The sequence below is a fragment of the Corvus cornix genome, chromosome 3, assembly GCF_000738735.6.
Source record: "Corvus cornix cornix isolate S_Up_H32 chromosome 3, ASM73873v5, whole genome shotgun sequence".
Lineage (NCBI taxonomy): Eukaryota > Metazoa > Chordata > Aves > Passeriformes > Corvidae > Corvus > Corvus cornix.
The window spans coordinates 10,829,023-10,852,625 of record NC_047056.1 but is presented as its reverse complement, the minus strand read 5'-3'; the positions used below and the strand labels follow the sequence as shown (position 1 = coordinate 10,852,625).

The window sequence follows — 23,603 nt, the reverse complement described above, 5'->3', positions numbered from 1 at the left end:
AGGGGGTGGGCGGGGCGCGCGCGGCACGCGGGTCCCCGCCCCCCGCCCGCGGTGCCGCAGGACGAGGTGGGTTCGGCGCGGCCGCCGCCGGCACCGCCCGGCCCGGGCGGGGGGGGGGCCCCGCGGCGCGGCGCTGCCCGGGCGGAGGTGGGACGGGGCCGCCCCCGGACTGGCGGCCGCGCGGGGCGGGCGGAGCGCGGGGGCGGCCGCGCCGGCCCGGCCCGGCCCGGCCTGGCCTGTCCCGTCCCGTCCCATCGCGTCCCGGAGCGGGGAGGAGCCGCGCCGGGAGCTCCCCGGGGAGGCGGGCGGCCCGGCCCGGCGGGGAGGGGAGGGGAGGGTCGGGGGGTGGCGAAACCCGGGGCGCGGCGGGTCCGCCTCTTCCATTGATGAAATTTAAATTGCTCGGGGTTCGCCGGCCCGCCCGCCGGCCGGGAGGGACTGCTCGGCGGAGGGGCAGCGCGGCGGGCGGGCGGGAGCGAGCTGCCAGCGAGGCCGGGGTCGCCGCCTCTCCCGCCGCAGCCTCCGCAGGGGCGGCAGCCGCGCTCCGGCCCTTCGCTGCCCGCCGCGGGGCGGAACCCCCGAGCGGGGCACTCTGTGTTTACCCAAGTGTTTATTTATTAAAGCGCGAAAATGTCGGCTCTCGTGAAAGGTAAGCTGACGCGCTTTGTTTTTCTCGGCTCCTCCGCCGTGCGTACGCGGGGCTGCGCTGTGTTTTGGGTCCGCGCTCCCGGTGGCTCGGGGGTAGCAGCTGGGCTGCGATGTGCCCGGGCTGCCCCGGAGCCCTGTCCGTGATCCGGCGGCGGGGCCGGCCGGGCTCGGCTCTGCCCGGCCCGGTTCGGCTCTGCGGGCGCACGGCGGGACCGGGCGGCGGGGCTGCGCCCAGCGCTGTGCACGGACAGGGGCTGGGGGATCCTGCGGGACCTCGCCAGCACAAATCTGCCCTCTCCGCTAAGCCATCTGGTAAAGTTGCGGGAGGATGGATTCCGAGGTCGAACGTCTTCGCTTTTTTCTTTTTTTTTTTCTTTCTCTTCTTTTCTTCTTCTTTTTTGGGTGTTGTGTTTTTTTCGTGTGGTTTTTTTTGTTGTTTTGTTTTGTTGGTTTTTTTTTTTTTTGAGGCTTGAGTGTGTTTTGGCGTTTTCTGATCCCGGTAGGCTCTGGCGCTCTCCTTTACTCTCCGCATGTGTGAGCGTTTGTGTGTACGTGGTCTGAGTTTCGGATTCTCTGCAAAACAGGGAACCAGCCCACAAGAGGTCATTTTGGAAAGAAAAATTACTTTGGTGCATTGCCGTTGCAGTTTTCTTTCCCTGTTTTCCGATATTCCTAATGGTGCGGGTGTGCTTTTTGTATAGGGCTCCTTAATATAAATCCACTCAGGCCTATCAACAAATGTAATGCTGCCTGCAGAAGGAACACGAGTAGGTCGTTTGCTATACAAACTTGGGTATTGCAGGCAACTGAAGGCCTTGGCAGCCTTTGGGAAATCACTGTCCCTCACACAGTGGATGTCCAGGACTGGACAATGCTGGCTGTGTAAAGGCATCACCTGTCTACAAATGTCCCGTGACACCTGGGCAGGAACCAGGCGGCTGGAGGAAGAAGGTGTTTCCAGCACGTTGCTCAACCAGCCACTCTGAAAGTTACCAAGATAAGCCCTTGTGAAATTTATTAGGAAAATATATTGGCAATTGTTCTTTTAAAATGGAATTGGCTTATCTCTCTCTGTTGAAGGTAGCCATCTTGCAGAGAAGTGCTGTTATTTCTGAAACTGAAAGCTGTAGAAACCTATGTGAAGGTCATAATTGGTTTTTAAAATACTACCAGAGATTTGACAATCCTGAAAGCCTTAAAAAAACCCCCAAAAACCATCCGCCGTTTAGATACTCTTTTGTCAGGCCAGTAGTACTGAAACGTATTGTCATGTCAAGTGATATTTTAGCATGAGGATCATCTGCTAAACCAGGAAATTCAGCTGTGTCTGACTGTAACACCTAAACTCTTGGTGTGTGCAGCTGGCAAGAACAGCTTCCTGGGTTGCAAATTTCTCAGTTAGCTCAGGCTAACGTGCTCATCCATCAGGAAGAGTCAGAGCATAAAGATTTCACTTCACGGATGCTTCAGTCCGATGCGTGTTGGCAAATTTTGCCTCTAGTAGTAGGAAAATGTTTGTAGAGGCTGAGTGGGTATGTTCACTTCTAAAATTCAAAGTAGTATTCGTTAGCATTGTGCGTTATAGTGTGGATATTTAAAGAGACTTTTATCCCTGCCAGAGATAAAAATTGCCTTGAACTTTAAGAGGAACTGCTGGAAGTTAAGGCATTCACTCTGTACCCTGAGCACAGAGTTCAAGGGTAGAGCATTTAAAGTTTAGCTACATGTTGTAACTTACTGGCCGCCCTTCTAGGTTTTTATGCATTAGTCTGGCTCCAGGGAGACCTAAATAATTTTCTGCTATAGGTCTTTCTGTATACTTACTTGGATTGCAAAAGTAATCACGATCCATAGCCCTCAGCCCTAGAGATTCCCTACTTTTTCATGAGAGAAGTTCTTGCTTGGCTTGTCCCACAACTCCCTCCTGTGCTGCCTCCTTGTACCCTGAGTACCAAGGCAGTAAACTTCTCTTCTGAGTGGATTAATGAACAAAATTAATCTTAACATTTTCTCTGCTTTTAATGTAGAGTAAGAGGAAGGACAGCAGAGAGGAAATACGTGCAAGTCCCTAAGTAAGAGTTCTCCACTGTTCTGTTCTTGTGCAGTTTTCCTGAGGAGATCTGCCCCTTACATTGTTTCTGGTAGTGTACAAAGTCCTCCTTTCTATTAGCTTGCTCTGATATATCACATTTTGCTTTTTCACATGTCAGCTATAAAATTAGGCATCATAAACCTGCCAATACTTTTCCGTGTGCTGTAGCTCGTGCTGTGAGGGCAGGGGCCAGGTTAGCAGTCAGAGCAGAGCACAAAAGCCTGTTAGAAATAACAGTGGGTGGGGGCAGGAGGGTTGGAGTGAAATTCTCTATGCCTCAAACACCAGCATGAACTTGACTGAAGTGCCGTCCTGTCTCTGCTACTTGGGAGAACACTTTCTACCAAAGACATTAAAGTAAGATACCCTCTGTGGTCATTTTTGCAAAGCCCAGTGTTCTCTGAAGTCTCAACTATTTAGTCATGCTCTTCTGGTCTGTGCTCATTTCCTGTGTGGGCAGGTCCCCAAAGTGTCTTCCACTACCTTATCCCACCCTTTTCTTACGTCTGATGAGTGTTCAAGAGCACTGGTTTCATAAAAGTGGGTTTAGGCTGAAATATGAGGCACTGTTTGTGAAATAGCTTGGAAGAGGCATTTCTTTTTAAACATAATTTGGGATTTTATGGCCCTGTGTGTCCTTGGAAATATCTTCCTGCAATTATCCAGCACCCCAGCCTCCCATGTGATTTTTAGAGGCACAGTAACTACTTTTCATTACGGCTGTAGGAAATTTTAGTTGCCTGCAGGAAAGAACTGCTTTCAGATATGCAGTTGCACTCGCCTTTCAACTTCCTTGTTGCTGCTAGGTTGAAAAGGGAAATCAATCTTCACCCAGGCTGTTAAATTCAGCTGTAGTTTGTGTTGAAGGACTGCAGTTGTCTTTCTGCCAGCCATAGGCTGAGATGTGTAATACCAGCTCCTTCCCAAAAACTCTGAGGGGCAGCAGGAACAACTGGTGCTGTGTTCACTCGTATCATGGACCGATACTGCTTTGGGGAGACACTAGAGAGTGCAGGCCAGGTCCTGGTGGTCATCCCTCAAGATACATGCTCAAAGCCTCTGCCTCACAGTGGCATGTTAAGAGCAGAAGAGCTTTCACTTGCTGTTTCTCTTGACTCTTAGTTACAGTATTCACATTCTTACCTACGCAGAATAGATACTTTTCTTGCACCAGACATGTTTTTACCGACTCCAGCCGTGTTCTTCCTCTCTCTTTCCCCGAAATAATAATAATTGGGCTAACAGCATTAACAATGCTCTTCCCAAGCAACCGTGACCTGACACATTGGGTCTGGATGCGGCCGAGGGGTTGCAGTAGTTGTTAAATGGGAAGCCTAAATACCCCCTGTTGCTGATGAAGGGTACGGCACTGGCAGCTTTGGCAGGCTGGGGTTCGGCAAGAGCTGTCCCATCCAGCTGCTGCTCTGTGTGCCTGATGTTGGAAGAAGCAACAGGTCTGCTTTGCTTTCCTGCGAGGATATTGGTGATCAAATGTGTTTAGCATTTGCACATTCAGTTTATGGAGAATTTTAGAGTATTACAGAAAAAAACCCAAACCCCTAAACTAGGACATTGCCATATATTTGCTTTTATGATGCCTTTTTTTCTCGATTTGTTAGTGGTGTTACTTAGTCTCTAAGTGCCTTTTTTTCTGGTAGATACAAGTCTTTTGGCTAATAAGAGCGGAACAAGCATTTCCTACTTACATGGCAGCCCGGGGAAGCTGGCTGTGCCTCCCTCAGCCCCAGTGTGCTCCACAGCACGGCTGAAGGTCTCTGCTGAGACTCGGGATGTGCAGAGTTCCTCAGAGATGTGTTGCATCACACGGGGAGGTTCAGATGTTTTACAGGCCGGCGAGCGGTGAGAAATGGCCACTGTTGTTGCTGTAACAGAAGTGGGCTATTATAACACGTTGCAGGGAGGATTAGAAACATGTGAAAGCATCTCCTCGCAGTTGTTTCGGAATGCATCACCCCAAAGGGCGGGAATGAAAGGAGTATTTGTAGCAGTTTGGGATTAAGCATGAAGCTGGTACAGACCTCCTTGTTTTTCTGTAGGAAGAAGTGCTTCCTGGTGGAGAGCTGTCTGTGTTGTCACACATTTGACCCGGAAAGATACGCCTAACAGGCTTTCAACTCTTACCTGCTTTTACTACTAAATGAAGCATTTGATTTAAAAAAGGACGTATTGTTCAGTGTACTGTTCATCTTGAGCTGGTGTTTTCCCGTGTTGCACCACACATACTATGTGCACTGCAGCACTTGTCTGTCTTTTTTTTTTTTTTTTTTCCTCTCTCCCTCCCCTACCTGCAAAACAGTGCAGTCAGGAAAATGGCTTCTGTGGGCTTCAAAGCAAGGATTAGATACTGTCACTGAGGCTGAGGCTGTGGAATACTTTGCTTAGAAAAATAAAATAAAATCAAAATTGCATTGAAATGAACCGTCTTTGGCTTTCTTAGACATTCTCAATAGAAGAGCCTTTTAATACATGTTCTCAGTAAGTAGACTTTAAATGCAGGTTCCTCTTCTAGCAATGTTTTCTGTCAGTGTCACTCTGTTCACTTGTAAAGTTCCCTCCTGTCCCTTTTTTGCACTAGTATTAAGGGTGTTTCTAAAATCCAGCTATATTTGGCAATACATCACTCTCTGTGTTACGGGGAAGTGATCACTTAAGGGATTTAGCAGAAATTAAATTAACTGAGGTCTTCAGAGAACATACTCAGAATGTCTTTTGAGAATACACTCACTTCCAATGCTTTCTGTTGGAAAATAAAGTGTTCTCTCCTGGTTCTTTCTGCAGGGTGGACTTTATAGAATATTTGTGTATTTACTCTTTTTCACGTTTGTGGAGTTTATCACTTTCAAAAACAAAACAAATGCTGAAGTGATAGACAGCCCAATTTTCTAGGTTGCTTAGTAACTGAAATGCATGCTGTAGTGTGAAAATACTCATGACAAAGTAAGGGAATGTTTACTGGAACAAACAGAAGATCCTGTGAAAGTGCACTGTATAAATAATTAAAGCATATGTTTTTATTTGCTTGTGGAACAGAAGGATACCTTCAATCACAATGTTCTACATAACTTTTCACTAAGAAAATTCTTCTTTTTCACACTTCTACTTGCTAAAGTGTGTCGATGCAGTGGGATGTGATTTCTCTAGCAAAAAAGTGCAGTGCTGCAGATTTTCGGATACTTCGTGAGATGGACCACTGGCCCTTTGGGGTTCTTTTGAGTTTTGAAAGAAGGGCCATTATTCTTTGGGACCAGTTTAAGATCTGTTCCCAAGTAACTAGGAACAAAAACTTTTGATTTCTGGAATGCTAGTATGGTGATAAGACTAGATTTTATGAGTTTATCACTCTTAAAGAAAATTGAAGGCTATTTGTAGTCTAAATAAGCTAGTTGTTTTGTTTGGTTTTTTTTTCCTAATTTTTTTTTTCTTAAATTCAAGATTTCAGCAAAGCAATGTCTCAAGCTGGCTCCTCACAGTTTCAGGAAGTCATTCGGCAAGAGCTGGAGTATTCAATGAAAGTAGAACTTGATAAGATACTTGCGACTGCACATTCAAATGAGATAGAGGTAAGGAGCATGGAGTGGGAGCTACTCAGAGCATGAGAAATGGGATGCAGCACATTGAGGCAAATCTCAGACAAGAAGATAAATCACGGATTTCCAGGTCTTTATTTTTGGGATGTGCTCTGATCCTGTGTGGAAGAGTAGCCTGGATACAATGTCAGTTAGGAGACTTTCAGTTCCCTCTAGACTGGGTGACGGAATTATTAAGTGTTTAATCATCTTTAGTTATTAAAGGTTCTGTGTAATCTTCACTGGATTACAGAAAGGGAGGGTAAAGCTGTTTTCTTAAATGTGGGGCCAAATTGTAATGGTTATGATCTTGACAAAAGACTTGTATAGGTATCCAAGTTGGTTTTGTACTCTTGAGTTTTAGTGAAAATGAGCTTTTGGTAACTTCTGGAGTTTTACCTAAAGTTTAGCATGTCTGTTTCAGTGCTAATGAAATTACTCTCATGAGTAGACTGTACCTCAATTTGTAGAAATGCTTCTGTGATTGAGTAGGTGTGCATTAAATACCAGCATTAACTAATGTATTTCTTTTTGTAGCACACTAAAAAGGACCTGGAAGGATTTAAGAAGCTGTTTCATAGATTCCTACAAGAAAAGGGACCATCTGTGGACTGGGGGAAGATTCAGAGACCTCCAGAAGATTCTGTAAGTTGTGGTTAAGTGACAGTTTGTAAGGAACGTAAAACTGGTAATTGCTACTTAAGTCAAATGATGTATTCACCCATCAAATGGGTCTATCTGCCATGGTTCTGTAAAACCATGTAGGACAACACTTTGGGTTCTAACTGAGAAATAATTATTTGTTGACATATGTTGTATGTGTTCCTGAACATCAGGTTCTGCTTACCATGTGTGTCAAGTTTTTGTATTATTTTGTTAGCAGCTCTGGGAGCAGGGAAACAAAATGGGACAGATGCCACCTCACCATTTGGTACCTTCTCTGGAGTAAACTTGTGTTAGAGGGGAAGTGCGGAGGACCCTTGTTGTTCCCATTTCCCTCCTGCCCATGGAAGAAGGTTGCATGTCTCAGATGAGACTGTTTCCAGTGATCCTTTATGTTTAATAATTTGAAAGGGATATATGGCAAGTGGGCTGGGTAATAGAGCTCATTTAGCAACTTCTGTAACCTGCAGCAGCTCAGCAAAAGTGAGGGATCTGAAACAAGGAGTTGACTGTGGGGAGTTATGGAGCCTGATTTTTCTAATGTTGTCTGTGTTGTTGTAACTTACAACCTGTAATTTGAGCTGCTGCTGAAAAAGCACTATGTATGTTTTCAGCACTGTTTAGTACTGAAATAAATACTTCCTATTAAACCTAACCTCATTTTATTGATTCATCAGTGGCCTTAGGCTGTCCTTTGACTCTTGTGTAACTAATGGTGTAGTTGTGCTACAGATTCTTGCTTTTCCCAGCGTAGTGATCTTGGCATATTGCAGGAGTTCTGTGGGCTCCCAGGCCTGTGGTTTCTCTGAGGCTCTCTGTGTGCCTCAATCGAGGCTCTGTTTCCCATGAAAGGCAGGCTGTCCAGTTACTTCCAGAACAGATGCAGGGCTGCTCTATAAAGCGTTGAAGAATGATGCTGTTTTAGAGCAAGTCTAGGGTTTTTCCAAGGTTGAGTGTTTTCTTTTAACTTCAAAAACTTGTGATGTCTCTCTTTTCTGTACTGTAACACTGAATGAAGTGTTGCTTTGGGGGAGAGAAGTCTGCCCTCAACGAAGAGGCCAGGGTGAGAAATTGGAGTTCTAGATAAGGTGACTTACAAGGAAGGCTGAAGAAAAGGGGATTTTTTTCAGTGTAGGGGGGCTGAGACTCAGGGGGGGCGATAGGTCTTTTAAATATGTAAGAAGGTAGTTAGGACAATCAAAGGAATAAACTGTTCCCTGTGCCAAGAGAAGGCCTGGGATTAAATTACAGAAATTTGATGAGAGTGAATGGCTGCTTTGTGGAGAAGAAGAGCTGTTGTCTAATTTTCAAGTTTTGTTCACCTTCAGTGGAAAAACTTATAAGTTCTATAAAGGCCTGAAAGTACCCAGGTAGGACATCTGGAGCAGATGTCAACCTGGGGGTTGTGGTAAGGCTCTGAAATAGACCGGGGGTTTATTCCCAGGCATGGCAAGCTGCTAAAAAAAGACCTAAGAGAAAGGTCTAACTTAAGGTCACAGAGGGCTGAATGGAGAAGGGCAGAGTTCGAAAGAGTATCTCTCTTTTTCCTTACGGCCTGTACTGCTCATTCTGATGTGTGGCCCTGTGCTATGTAGCAACTTTTGATGAGAGACAGAAAGGTAAGAATTCTGTGAAATCAGGTCAGTTCTGGTCTGATGAGATGCATACATGATCTGAAATGAAATTTTGTTTCCTACCATGAGCTCTAAATCAAGTAATCATGCTTGATAAGTGCCACAGAAGAGAGCTACAGCAAAATATCTGCAAACAAACTTCCTTCCATGCCTTCTTCGTTGTGTAGTAAATACCCCTTTCTTTAGGGATACTTGGGCTTCCTGATCTGACAGGAGGTGGTTTAAGCACTTAGGAAAACTGAGAGCAAGGTTAAATTTCTTGATTATTTTTTTCTTTTCTCCTTTTTGCTGACCATAATAGTTCCAACTCTCTATCCTGTTGTATCCACCCCTTCCTTTTTAATATGTCAGTTGTGTCAGGGACATACTCTGCAAAATGAAAGGGGTTTCACAGAAGACACATTTCAAGGGGCCTGCTCCCAAATTGTTCTTTGCTGAGGAGTGTGACTTGTGGAATTATTAAATTAAAGCTGATTTCCTAAAGACCAGAATTTCAGAATTACTAGTCTAGCTAATATGGGTAAGAACAGTATGAGCTTTTAGAAGGCTTAAAGGGGGATAACTTTTGAAGGGCTGCAGTACTGAGTTCTTTGGGACAGGTATCCATCTGTGAACGCATATTTTGTTTGAGTGCTTCTGCTCAGCTCCAAGTGAGTTTTCTTTTCTTAGCTGTAAAACCTCAGAGCATATTCTCCTCCTGTTCTTGTTAAAACAGCATGAAGGTTGGTATAGAAGACTTATTTTCTGGTAATCTTGTAAATGATTTATAAATGCCTGTAGGGCTGACCTTGTTTTTTGAGGTGGTGGGATGCTTGTATGCTGGAGAATCTCACACTACAAGGATTGTGGCCTAGAAAGCACCAAATTCTCTGCAGCGTGAGTTTATTTGCCTGTGATTGTTTTGGAGAATTGCTTTGCTGCTGGGAATTCTGGCAAGTATAATCTTCAGCTGATCCCTAGAAGAGCAAAAAGCATATGTTGAGGTATCTATGTGCCTGTGTGTGTATAAACACACAGACATACGTGTGTATCTGTAAACAGAGGCTCACAAAAAATCTGCCAGAGTGTAGGTTTGTTGCTTTCTTATTTATTTAGCAGCTTAAAAAAGTTCATGAATAGTTTATTGGATTTATAGGCTTTGTCTTTTAGGTGGGAAAGAGTGTTTCAGGCTTTTGCCCAGTGCCAAGGGACTGTGCTGTGCAGAAGCAGAATTTCTGTCAGACTTCTGCAGGTCATCTAATGTGTTATCTGTTGTATTTGTTCTCTTAATGTAGCTTCTGCTTCTTCCTCAAGACAAGTAAAAGCTCCTGTCAGTAAATTGAAACACAAATTATTGCTCTGTATTATTCCTCTGTTTTTCTCTGCAATGGGAGATTTCTTCCCTGACCTCCATGTTTTCAGTGTAACAACTTATACTGATGACAGTAACAGAAGATTGAACCCATTTCACACTATATTGGTAAACCTCTGACTTGTTTTTTCCTTCCAGATGCTTTGCTTTCATATGTCCAAAGGCTTACAGTGATAGCTCGCATAGTTAGGACCCATTACTGTTACAGTCTCCAGAGAAGAAAGCACACTGAGAGTGCCAGTTAACAGGGAGAGGAGGTAAAGAATGTGGACATGGCAAGTGTAACTTAATCCCCTCGATGTAGATTACAGCGATCTGTTTGTTTGAATTGGAAGCAATAGCAAAGTCCTGCTGGGAGGCCTCTGAGAGAACTGCAGTGATCAAGTTAACCTCAGAACAGCAATGCAAAACCTCATCTGGGATGTAAAGAGAGCATCCGAAGCAATGTGAGTGTGAAAGGAGCTTGTCTGTTAGAGCCTTTGTTTTTTTCTTCCCCAGTGGTTGCAGTCTTGTCTGCAGCTCAGGTTGTCACCTCAGTGAACTATATCATGAAGGAAAAGAATGAATGTTATGCCCTTACTCAAAAGCAAAACATCTTCCTAATCTTCAACTCTGGAAACAGGTTCTAAGGGTTCATAGAATCATAGAATGGTTTGGAAGGGACCTTAAAAATCTTGTTCCAACCCCCTGCCATGGGCAGGGACACCTTCCACTAGACCAGCTTGCTCCAAGCCCTGTCCAACCTGGCCTTGGAACACCTCCAGGGATGGGGCAGCCACAGCTTCTCTGGCTGACCTGTTCCTCTGCTTTACCACCCTCAGAGTAAAGAACTTCTTTCTAAGATCTGATATAAATTTCTCCTCTTGTAGTTTGAAACTATTCCCCTTGTCCTCTCCCTATCAGCCTGTGTAAGAAGTCTCTCTTCCTCTGTAAGCCCCCTCTAGGTGCTGGAAGGTCTCCCCAAAGCCTCTTCTTCTCCAGGCTGACCACCCCCAGCTCTCTCACCCTGACCTCACAGGAGGGGTGCTCTCTCTCTGATCACCTTCGTGGCTCTCCTCTGCACTGCTCTAACGGGTCCACAGATTTCCTGTGCTGAGGACTCCAGATCTGGGTGCAGCACTGCAGGTGGGGTCTCACGAGGGCAGAGACCTCTTCCTTTGGTGCTATTCCTAGAACTGTCCCTTGGTGCTGAGTAAATATTTCCTTGAACTGAAAGTACATGTTAACTAATAGGGGCGTCCTCCTTTCCGGTCTACCCACGATGACAGCCCTGATGCTCATTTGTCTGTCTCTGACAAACTCTTGCAAGCCTCCTTGCAGTAGGAGTAGGCCTCTGGAATCTGTTAGTCAAACTCCCAACGTTGTCTCATCCAGACTGTTCCGAGAAATCACTTCTGTGACGTTGGCTGCAAAACAAAAGAAGCTGCATATGTCTGTCAGAACAGTCCCAAACCACGGCTGCCAGACGTGTCTCAAGCAAGTAACACTGCAGCCATACATCTGTAAGACGTCATTCCTGCCCCTGTTTTTTCCTGAAGAATTTCCCCATCAGAACTTACTTGTCAAGCCCACTGTTCCAAACCCTTAGAATTTATAACTGTGGAGCACTTCTCCAGTTGTGTGTACGCTTGTATGTGATGAGGTAGTTTTGCATATTAGTGCCTGCACATGGCTGGAACTGTAGGATTGACAGCATTGGCATCCAGCAGTCCTGGTGCTGCAACGTTCCTGCTGGAACTTGACTTTTTGACATTTGTTATTCTCTGAATTAAAGACCCTTCAAGTCCTTCCCGAGGCTTTATTGCCAAGCTGATGTTTCCAATGCCTGTGCCAGAAGAAACTGAAATATTTAGTGAGGCTGAGTCATAGATTTTCTGTTGTGAACTGATGCAATATCCAGTGAACTGAGCCCTTGGTGGAACTGTTTCCTTCTTCAGGACTTTGAGCTTTCTGCAAAGCTGGTTTCAGGCACGATAGTGAAAGCATCAAAAGGTAGTTGGCACTTTAGCAAAAGCAAATGATTTTTGAGGCAGTTTGGCCCTGAACTGAGTGTCAGACCTTCTGCTCTTTGTGAGTGATGCAAGAAGAACATAGTGAGACTTGAAAGTTGAGACAATTTTTTTGGATGTTCAGACAGTGTCAGAACATCATGGATGTGACTCACATCCCACCCAGCTAAAGCTCAAGACGAAATGTTTTTAATCCATGTACAGTCTAATGCAGGATGTTATTGACCTTGGAGTGGATGGCAGGCAGTAAATCTGGGTGTAAATCTCTGCAGGTCCTGCTGGTAGCAGAATGTTCATTGAGTTTCCTGATGGACCTTCAAGACATTAAACCCAGGATTTATCATCTCGTTGCTGATGAGAGCGCAGTTGTTTTTCAGGGCGTTTCACCCTGAACGCAATCTCTGTTGCTGACAAAGCACAGCAAGAGTCCGCTTTTTGTGCACTTCTTCCTGAAAAGTTCCTGGAACTTTGGGAGGAAGCTCCTGCCTATGTCCTCATGAAATGGCAGTGATTGTAGTGCTGCTTTCTGTCTGAGCCACAAGAACTCCACATGGAGTCATCTTATCTTGAACTACATCCTGTAAGCTTTCCAGATCCCATAGGAAATTCCGCGCATTTCCCTAATGTGAGGGATCTGCCCTAATTGCTGCCAGTGGTGTCCTGGAATGCTGGAATTGCACAAGCTGTCCTCCCTACCCCTGCACATCCCAGTAAGAAACAGGACTCTTGTTCCAGTGCAGTGTGAATTTCCTTTTGAACCCCAGCCCTTGCCCAAAACAAACACAGCTCTGAAAACTCCTCTGTATGTATTTGTTTTTGGAAACCAGCTGTGGATCTTACACACCCCTTATCAGAATTAAAATCATTTTCTAGCAGCTAGAATGCTACAGCACTGGAACACCAGGGCTTTCCTTCAAAAGAAAATCTCTAGAAGGGCAGGCTAAAGGATAATGGTATTGATTCTGCTCTAACAGTTTTGGCATGATTCTTACTGTGGCATTGTAACCATTATTTCTTTGACTTAGGTGCTTTGAATTTGGGGACAGCAGTACCTAATGTGAGGCACACTGTCATTATGAGCCCGATTTTGCTCTCCATCACTAGCCCCACAGGTAGCCCAGACTCTGTTCTTAAACCTGTAGGAAACAGCTGTCAGTGAGGTAGAAGACTTCCTGTAAGGTTTATTGTGAGCTGGATGAACATATCCTGAAAACAGCAGAATAACAACTAGGAACTTTCCTCCACTCTGTATCATGCTGTCGGGAGAAATGAATTGTATCAGAATGGTGGTTAGAATAAGAATCAGTTTAGACTGAGTTAAAGAACCAACATTTTGCCAAGGATGTTGCCTTTGACAACCTCAGAGCTAAAAAAAACCGAAAGAAAATCTATGAGTTTAAGCTGCTCAGAGAAGGAAAGTTCTATGCCTTGCATGTAGAGCCTGGTTCTTACATTGTGGCCTGACTGAAGGTGGGGAGGGGCCATCTTATGGGCCAGCAAGTTAGATGGCTCCCAAGGAAACCCCCTCCCCTTCTGCAGGGCAGGAACAGGGTTGTGACAAGTGGCATAACTGGCCTGACTTCTCTGAATGACGCTAATGGTGACTGGTGTCACAAAGTCTCTAGAACCTCCTGAGAAAAGAGGTTATTGTAGTAACAAACCGGGTTATTTGTATCATAACAAATCAATTATTGTAGACTCATTTTGCAGATGTTCTTTAGTGTCATAAAGCATATGAATAATTGTGGGGTTTATCGCCAGATTTTAAGTTTTGAAAGTTTTTAGGAGAAAGCAATTTCTTTCCGCGTATCTGACTGCTGGTTTTTTTGGGTTCTTTTTTTTGTTCGTTTGTTTTCCCAGATCCAGCCCTATGAGAAGATCAAGGCCAGAGGCCTGCCTGATAACATTGCTTCTGTCTTGAACAAGCTGGTGGTTGTGAAGCTCAATGGTGGCTTGGGCACAAGCATGGGCTGTAAAGGCCCCAAGAGCCTCATCGGGGTGCGGAACGAGAACACCTTCCTGGACCTGACTGTGCAGCAGATTGAGGTAACCTTTGATGAGCTTTTCTCGCTGCGTTGGAGGAAGCAACACACACTGAGCTGCTCCTGCATGACTTGTTAAGAGGGATCAAGTGGAGGCTTGCCAAAAGGAAGAGGAGAGGGAGACGAGGTCTGGTCACAGTGCTGGGGTGAAGCAGAGAATTCCTTTGGGAAGAATAGACACGAAAGGGATGATGCAGTCAGCGACTGAACTCTGTGTCCCCCACATGTATTAGCACAAGTGTGATCCAGCCTGTGCACACCAGCCCTGGATGGGGGGATTGTGTCCAGGAACACAAGCAGTCACACTGTAGAGCTTGTCTGGCCTGGGTAACTCCTGGGCTTGTTTCTTGACTCCTCCAGCTGCAAGTTCATCTTTTCAAAAAAGGGTTTTTTTAATGTGCATTAGAACAAAGCTTTTCACAGCAGCTCCAAGTTCCTTGATGAATTTAAACTCTTGTGCTGGAAGAGATTGCTGGCATTTTCCTCTGAAGAAAGAAGAGCAAAAGAAAGTAACAGCTGCTGGTGTTGGGAGAGGACATTTCAGCTTATGTTTTTAATGCTGAATGTTCATCTTACAGCAGATAATGAAGACAGTTATTAGAGTAGGAAGTGGGGTGTGCCTGGCCCATGGTTTCTGGAGTGCCAACAATTTTTGCCTCAGTGTGGTGATGTTTGGAGTGACTCTCCCATGTGTGCTAGATGGTTCTATGGAAAACTCAAATTTAAATCCAACTGATGCAGCCCTTTCTCCAAAGCATCACTGTGGAAGTCTCTGACTCCACCAAAGTGTAATGATCCCAAACGCTCCAGCAGATGAGGGTGAGCTGATACACAAAGCTTAAACCTCACTCAAGTGTCTTTTTTTTTTTTTTTTTTTTCCCCCTGCACATTCTATTTTTGGTGGAACACTGCTATGATCTCTGATTTTTTTTGCCTTTGGATGTGGAAATGCTCTTGTGTATTTCAGGTCCATTCTATAGATTCCCAAACAATTAACATGGTGATGTTTCATTTATTGTGTGCTCTTGATGCAACTGTCCATCTCTCAGCCTGCCAAGAAGGCTTGGAAGTGCTTCCTGTGCAGAGACAGTGTGGAAATGTCACCTTGACAGGCTGCAACAATTTGATGGAAAACATGCCTTTTGTAATCATAAGTAGCTGTAACTTAAAATGATCATTTAGTGGCATCATGGTTTCAGATTTTAGATCTCAAGGCAGGTTTAAAAACGAAGGTTCACTAATTAAAGATAGATTAATTAATGTGGGTCTTATCTTTACTACTAACAGGGATTTATTTTCCTTTACCTGATATATTATCCTTTCTGTCAGCATAAGTGCATCTCTTTTTTTCTCTCACACATTCATTATATCCAGTCTGTTTTACCTAATTTCTTTCTCCCAAAATCTCAGGTGTCAGGCGTTAAAGCTAATAATACATGCTGAATTTACCATTTATTTCCCATCTCAGCATTTAAACAAATCCTACAACACTGATGTCCCTCTGGTTCTCATGAATTCCTTCAACACAGACGATGACACAAAGAAAATCCTGCAGAAATACAGTCACAGCCGTGTGAAGATATATACTTTTAATCAAAGCAGGTATCAAAAGACTTCTCCACTTGGGGTAGAAAGAAAAACTAGCTTGTTTCTCCATATTCCGAATGGGGTGGACTTCAGTTTGAGGTGCTGGGGTAGCAACAGTGTCTTCTGTACCCGTGTTTGGTCTCTTTTGGGCCTCGTGGAGAGACTGAAACATCAGGGTCTTTGGTAGAGTCAAGGGCAATGTATTAAAATTGAGGGGGGGGTCTGTGGGCCCCAGTTTCTAAGGAATGTACAAATAGTGGTGTACTGGATGCTGGCCACTTGATTCCTGAATTTGCTTTTAGTGTCCTTGGGCTCTGGAGGGAGACAGACCATGGTTCTTTACGAAGAACAAACTCTAATCCAGTTGGCTGCTGGGGTTAGAGGTGTGTTTGATATGCTGTGAACCTGCCTGTCAGAAGAAAGTTGGTTTGCAGTGTGGTCTGAGAACTGTGGCTTTAAATCCCTGAGTAGATAGATTGCATTCTGTAGCTTCTCAGTGACAGCTCAGAATTTGGATGGGTCTTCCAGTTCAGAGTACTCAGGAAAAGCATGCTTCCAAAAACCCATGGAGTTGCACCTTTCTGTAGCATTTTTTTCTTTGTGCTAGTCTGACACTGGTGAGAATGTAACAAGACCTATTGTCCTCACAGGTATCCCAGAATTAACAAGGAAACTCTGCTGCCAATAGCCAAGGATGTCTCTTACTCAGGAGAGAACACAGAGTGCTGGTACCCTCCAGGCCATGGAGACATCTACGCCAGCTTCTACAACTCTGGTCTGCTGGACAACCTCATTGCAGAGGGGAAGGAATATATTTTTGTGTCCAATATAGATAATCTGGGTGCCACTGTGGACCTTTACATTCTTAACCACCTTATGAACCCACCCAATGGAAAACGCTGTGAGTTCGTCATGGAAGTCACAAACAAAACCCGGGCGGATGTGAAGGTAAAGGGAGATGGGTGAAAGTCTGAGTGTGTTGGTGGCCATCTCCAGCCTCCTCTGAATCCATGGATTCAGACATGCATCCAGTCTCCTCATAGCTATTTTAGGCACCATTTAACACATCAGCTGGGATCTAATTTGAGATGCAGAAAATCAGCAAATTTAGGAAGTTCTAATTCATGGAACAGATTTGGTCTGTGTTCTGGGCAGCAGCAGACAAGGACAGTCTGGGCTGGACTGGAAGCACGAGTGATTTGTGGGGGGTGCCGGTCACAACCTCTGCACCTTCTCCAAAAACTGTCACGTGCACAGGGGCAGAAGCTTCAGTTGTGTATCACAGAAAACTGCCTAAGCCACTTCCCAACCCTGCATTGCACAGCTCTGTGTGGCACAGCTGCCCATCTGCTCCTGCCCTAACCCCTGGCTTTGTGCGAAGTCCAGGAGTGACATTTCTCAGAGGTTTATGACATGTATCAAATACTTGTAGCCTGCAGTAATTTGTCCTGCAACTGTGCTCTGCCTCTCTTCTTTCATATGTGAAAATGTAGATTTGGATTTTCTCTGTATTCATTAGGGAAGCTCTGACTTAGCCCTACAAAAGCACAGCAATGCACTCTAAGAGTACTTAGATTTAATTTAGCTTTTGCTCCATCATCTAACAAAGTACTGCTGACAGTGATTTTTGATAACAGCAGCATTTGCAAGATATTCTCAACAACTTTCATTAAAGGAATTAACTGTCTCGGAGAGCTGAAATATGATCGTTGGATGGTTCTGACTGTACTTATTTAAACATGCTCCTCTATAATTAGTAACCTGGTAGCTGGTTACTAAAAACAAGAAATGTGTTTTCTCTGGGTTTCTCTGGCCACCAGACCAAGTGCATCTGCCTGTGTTGAGGAGAGGATTTCTCTGGCTTCTCACGAACAGGGCTTAAAACCTCTCATTTGCCCCTTGCAGGGTGGCACGCTGACGCAGTACGAGAATAAACTGAGGCTGGTGGAGATAGCTCAGGTCCCAAAAGCACATGTGGATGAATTCAAGTCTGTGTCAAAATTCAAAATATTCAATACCAACAATTTGTGGATTGCTCTGTCTGCAATTAAAAGGCTGCAAGAGAAAAATGCCATTGACATGGAGATCATTGTTAACCCAAAGGTAATCAGCTCTGGCAGGGGTTTCGAGAACACTGACCCAAACAAACTGTTTGTTTCTGGGTGGGTAACAGGCACTGCTGCTTCACAGAGCTGGTCTGGGGTGAGGGCAGAGCTCTGACTGATGCTGGGCTCCAGTTCTGAGTGCCAGGACCTGCTCCATGTGTTACCTGGGTTTTCTGTTCCAGACTCTGGATGGAGGCTTGAATGTTATCCAGCTGGAGACTGCAGTTGGTGCTGCTATCAAGAGTTTTGAGAACTCTCTGGGGATAAACGTACCTCGAAGTCGTTTCCTGCCTGTGAAGACCACCTCGGATCTCTTGCTCGTGATGTCGAATTTGTACAGCCTTAACGCAGGGTCTCTAACGATGAGCGAGAAGCGCGAATTCCCAACAGTGCCTCTTGTCAAACTGGGAAGCTCCTTCACAAAGGTAAACTCCTGTCACGACACCTGGTGTTCACCTCTTTGAATAAAGATGCAGTTCATAGCAATAAATTACTGGAAAGTGAGGTTTGCTTTATCTACCTCTGCCCCCCTGGGCCTTCCGTTTTGCTCTTTGTAAAGCCTGTGAGAATACAAATATTTACTGTTGGGTGCTCCTGTACCCCTCGGCTGAGCAATGGGAGGTGGGCTGGCTGTGTGTGCTCCCCAGAGCTCGCCCAGCGCTGGTGGGCAGCCCCCCTGCTGTTCCTCACACTTGTTTCTGAAGGAAATCACAATTACAAAGTAGCAACTTTTGTATTGATTCAGATGTAGGTTATAGGAAAGGCTCCTGAAGAGTATTCAAGAGGCCCTCACGGTTGTCTTAATCCACAGATGGCTTTAAAACTGTCTCTATTATTTCCTCTTTCCAAAAGGTTCAGGATTACCTGCGGAGGTTTGAAAGTATTCCAGATATGCTGGAGCTGGATCATCTCACGGTTTCAGGTGATGTTACGTTTGGGAAGAATGTTTCATTAAAGGTGAGTGTGCAGTGGGGATGCTGCTTCTTGGCTGTTGATCCTGAATTGATCCTCTGCCTGTACACAGAGGCCATAGGAGCACTCCTGGGAATTGGGTAACTGGCCCAAAGATGGCAGAGGCCATGGCTGGACAGTGACCCTTGTGGTGGTGTGCAAGATGTTGCTGCCAGAGCTGCTGCTCTGTGCAGGCCCAGGCAGAGAGGTTTATTTATGGACCTTGAAAGCACCACAGACCTCACATCTCTGTTCAAACACTGCTGCCACCTCTGTCCTTTGGCTCAGTCCTACCTCCCTTCCCAGGCTGGCCTTACCACCCCTTTTCGGGCCCTTTTGCATCATTTTGGGGTTCTCAATTTATTAGTAAATGATAGAGCTGAGCAAGTTAGTTTCTCCCTCAAATTCTTCCTTAGGATCTTGCCAGTCCTGGCAGCACCTGCTGTTCTCTAAGGCAATTCAGCAGGTGCCAGGGGTGGAAGGTGGGGCTGCAATCACCTGGCACAGGCTTGGGCTCCAGGCTCTGAGCTGGCCCTCTGTCCCTCCTGTTCAACTGGAACAGGAGCCTTCCTGGGACACACCTGGGGATGGGGGTAACATTTTTCCACTTCAAGGCAAGCAGATGTGACAAGAGCCCTTAGAGCAAGCATGCCTTCAAAGAAGTTACCAGTTTACTTGTAGGCTGATGGGATCTAGTATGGTAATGATAAAGGTTCCAGTGATGCTTGTTTAAAACCTTTGTTCTGGGGAGGAAAAACCCCCAAAGGTCCGTGCAGAAACAATACAACTAAATGCATTCAGGCTCTGGCTGTGGTACAGCTGACACCTGACTGCTCCTCCAGACAACCTCTTCCCTCCTTCCACGTCAACAGGTAACAGGTTTCTGAACACTTGCTTTCTTTTCTGTAACCCCAGGGAACAGTCATCATCATTGCAAACCATGGTGACAGGATTGACATCCCAGCTGGAGCTCTACTAGAGAACAAAATCGTATCTGGCAACCTACGGATCCTGGACCACTGAGTCGAGGAGAGGGTACGGTCAGGGCTGGGGCTGCTGTGCCAAACCAGCCTCGTCATGGAAGAACCTTTTAAGCATTAGAAATCTAAGTACACAGAGGGCCTATGCTTTGTCATCTTCACAGTACCCTGCAGTATTAATTTAAAATTAATTTCTCTTGCTTATCTTTAAGCAGCCACATAAGCGCCATGGATGTGCGTAAGTAATGCTTCAGTCCTTAAAGAGATTCTGTAACTCAGTTAATATAACCTTGAAGTGCAATACTGTTTGTCTTGTGGGAAGATGGACAGATCTTCTTTGATAAGAAGTTCAGAGGCTTGCCTCGACCATGCAGTAGTTTTGAATTGCTTGTAACTGCAGAAATAAAGCTGTGAAGCAATACATGTGGGACAACATGGTTGGCAACTCCTGTGACGTTTTAGGAAGGCACAGTTGAAAACCAAAAGTTTCACTACTGCTAAATAGGCTCTTAAAACCCTGTATTTCATGTGCTCACAACCTGTAGCCCTCTTCAACCGCCCCCCAAACTACAAGTGGGATGTCCTGTCCCAGTTGTATGTCGAGGTACTGGGGTAAGGCTGTCAATACCTCCATTTCCGTATCGTGAGAGTGGGAATCATCCGTGTTCCAAACTTGCCCAAAGAATCCAATACTTGAGAAAAATGCCTCAGTAGCCACGTGTGGTGTTTGCTTTCTCACATCCCATTAAGACTGGATCTCCTGTTAATATCTTAATCCTTGATCTGCCCTCTTTTTTCAATAAATGGATCACGTTGACTACACCTATGTTCATATTGTCACAGCCATGTATGTTAATTTATCTTCTCTTGAGTTTCTAAATTTGTACAGGAATCGAAATCCCTGTCCTGATCACTATTGATTTCTTAATGTTTCTCTTGTATTTACATGCAGACAACTTTATTTTATAAGCTTAGTATAACACTGGTATGTATCATTAAAGAAGTTGGTCTTTAAAAACAACTGTGATTTTAGAGCTTTATTTTGACTGACAATTAATGACACGTGTTATGCTACCAGGTCAGCATGCCTGGCTGAGGGCACCACAGGCACACACACACTGCAGCAGAGACCATTCCATCAGACATGATCATCTCAGGGTTAGGCACTCGACTGGGGTCAGGTACAGAGGGGTGAGGTGAGGTGTGAAACACAGGCACTTGTACTGGCTACTGCCAGCCTCCGGTCTGTTAAAGATAGTATTAAAAACTCTGAAATACATTGATGGCAGCTGCACTCTCCTTAATGGTGCAGCCTTTTATAAGCAGCCTAAAAACCTGAACATTCTTCTTGCCCTATTCTTTGTGGCCCTGTCCTTCCCCACTGGCTGGGGCCATGGGCAGCTGGAGGTGGCCATCCCTACAGCAGCCCTTCTCCCACCTTCCAGTTCCCCCAGGAGTCCCAGTGTTACCCTGTCACTGATACTGAGGGTCAGGTCACTCCTCCATCCCCCAGGGAATGGCTTTGAGGAACTGGCCCTTGCTTAGAAAATCTATCTTCAGATTTTAGGTCATGAGAAATCCCCTGGAACAGGATTGCTCCCTAACAAAGCTGAATCCTATATGTGAGCAATCAAAAGACATTTATTTATATAAAGTTCTGTAAAAAAATAAATTTTAGAACAGCATAGTTTCATAGAGAAAAACATTTTCTACAGAGTTCCAACTGCAAGATTTTTATATTGTACCATCATTAAATAAGGTGGGACACCATGTGAATTTCATTGCACTAGAAGAAATGCAAAGCATCTTTTTAATATAAAGATATACAGAGCATTCTAGACAACTACAGCTGTGTTACAGCTATGTGTTCTTTTGGATTTGGTCCAAAGAAACCTGAGTCTGTTTCCAGAGAGAATGAAAAAACATTGCACAGACAGCTGATCACTTGTTTCTTGCTGAAGGACACTGGAAGGATCTCTCCCTGCAGCACCCTCTGAGTCTAAGCTCCCCCGACTGTCAATCCTGCCCTTCTGGGGCTCTGGGCTCAAGCATTCACCTCACCGTCGTCACGCTGCTTAGAAGAAAGTCAGTCTGTTCTCAGAGCCAAGTGACTGCTCCCAGTGGATTATCACCTCTTCTGCTCCCAGATTTCAGCCATGTTTAGATCTAAGTTGTTAAGGCCTTTCAGAGCTTGAAGGTTTCCAGTGTAAAAAGCCACATCTGAAGTAACCAGCCTGCAGTGAAACACACAAGATTAGAATCTGACCCCATCCCATCCACCTGGAGTGCCTGGACAAGCAGACAGGGTTTGTTGAGGACTTTGGCACACAATTGCTACAATACATGTTCAAATCCTATGCCTGGATTAGATATTTTAAGTATCAGTTCAAAACTCAATGCTATGGATGTGGTTTATTTTACAGCAGTGATCATCCATAACAGGATTACTGCTGGGTGTAAAACTAGTTCTAGGGAAGGGAGATCAAACCATGAGTTCAGAAAACTCAGCAGGAATTAGGCATTTAAAACTTCTATTCTCTTGCTGTAATCCCAGGCTTATCTAGACTTAAACCCCCAATTCCATTACAACTAAGAATATTAATTATTGCAACATTAACTTCTGTATTCTAGAAGGTAATGATTCTATGATTCTAAGGTTAATGTAAAAAGCAACTGAACAGCACAACAGCTGTGTTGTTTGTAACAGTTTATACAGACTTAAAATCCCTCAGACACTGTTGAAACATGTCAGGGATCACGATGCTTCTTGCTAGCAAGATGTAGGAACAGAAGCTGTATTTACATGGTAAAAAAATTAACCAGGCTTCACAGACCTGGATTTTTACTATTATTACAGAAACAAGCAGTTTAAACAGAATGAGGATCAGAAAACCATGTTAAGAACCTGGTGAGTGAAGAGTGCTGGAACAGCAGCAAGTGCCATCCAGGGGTTGATGTTCCCCTTCTCAAGTAGCCCCAGCTCCCTGAGAGCTGTGTCCGAAGTAAGAAACTGCTGCCATCAGACAGTCCTGTGCCAGCTGAGACCTCCTGACTGCTGGGAAACACCCCCAGCACGTCACCAGGAACACCTGCCCCAACCCTCCTAATCCAAAAGGGATCCAGGCCCCTTACCACCAAGGACAGAACAAAACCAACAGTGCAGGATGAAGGCAGCACAGCACTGTGTTTGGGATTGGATATCCCAGTGAGAGACACCCTGAGCACATCCAGGGGCTCTCACATCAGCTGGGGCTGCAGTGGATACTCCACGAGCTTGGTTACAAACACCTTTCCAAGTACCAAAGGCAATGGGAAGTCACCTTGTGAGCACACCACGAGTACAGAGAACCAGTTCAGATAAACTCTTGCACAAAGTACAAGGAGGAATGGAATGCACATAAGCAGGAGAAGCAACAATAAATTGGAAAGGAACAGAATTTTAATTCCAGGGACATTTGAAACATTATCAACTTTCTTCTCTGACTTCTGCAACCTAAGACAATCTTTTCTTGCATGTGGGTAGGCCCACTGAGTTTCACCCTTGCTACACTGCAAACACATCACTGCCCCCAGATCATTAAGAACAATTAAAAACTCCACTGTTTCAAGGAACAATCCAACTGACAACAGAATTCAGCCTGCAAGAGACTTTTCCTGGGAGGTGGGGACAGCCAGGCAACCCTCTCTCTCAGGAAAGGTACCCCTGACCTGTTTGGGGACGGGGTGTTGGGCTGTGGCAGGGAAGGGGAAAAGCTCTGTAAGCATAAACTCTGTTTCAAATCTAGTTCTGCTGTAAAAACCATCCCTGCAGAGCTGCCCACTGCACAGATGAAATGCTGCTTTCTCCTATTTTTACTTTGCCAGCACCATGAGTCACCATCCACGTTTCAAAACTGCTTCAGGAATCACACAATTCCTGCTAATTAAACTGTGGCTGCTGCTGTCACACAAAGG

At 45.1% G+C, this 23,603-nt stretch overlaps 2 protein-coding genes across 4 annotated transcripts in view; one reads left to right on the top strand and one right to left on the bottom strand.

Annotated features, from left to right (window-relative positions):
* Positions 1-20,670, top strand: UGP2 (UDP-glucose pyrophosphorylase 2). 2 transcript variants are annotated; one of them, XM_039570094.1, is made up of 10 exons: positions 1-66; positions 6,194-6,321; positions 6,865-6,972; positions 13,845-14,030; positions 15,495-15,628; positions 16,264-16,561; positions 17,519-17,716; positions 17,901-18,143; positions 18,571-18,675; positions 19,585-20,670. In XM_039570094.1, the coding sequence occupies exons 2-10, from the start codon at positions 6,208-6,210 to the stop codon at positions 19,690-19,692; spliced, it is 1,494 nt and encodes a 497-aa protein (XP_039426028.1). In that variant the 5' UTR covers positions 1-66; positions 6,194-6,207; the 3' UTR covers positions 19,693-20,670. The 2 variants fall into 2 exon arrangements, with proteins under 2 accessions (XP_039426028.1, XP_039426027.1); XM_039570093.1 differs by lacking the exon at positions 1-66 and adding an exon at positions 477-649.
* A 1-nt stretch (position 20,671) lies between these two features.
* VPS54 (VPS54 subunit of GARP complex) overlaps positions 20,672-23,603 on the bottom strand; it is a 47,586-nt gene continuing 44,654 nt past the window's right edge. For both annotated transcript variants that reach the window (XM_039570091.1, XM_039570092.1), the window contains one exon: positions 20,672-21,883. In XM_039570091.1, the coding sequence (XP_039426025.1) occupies positions 21,778-21,883 (106 nt within the window). In that variant the 3' untranslated portion in view covers positions 20,672-21,777. The remainder of the gene's footprint in view (positions 21,884-23,603) is intronic.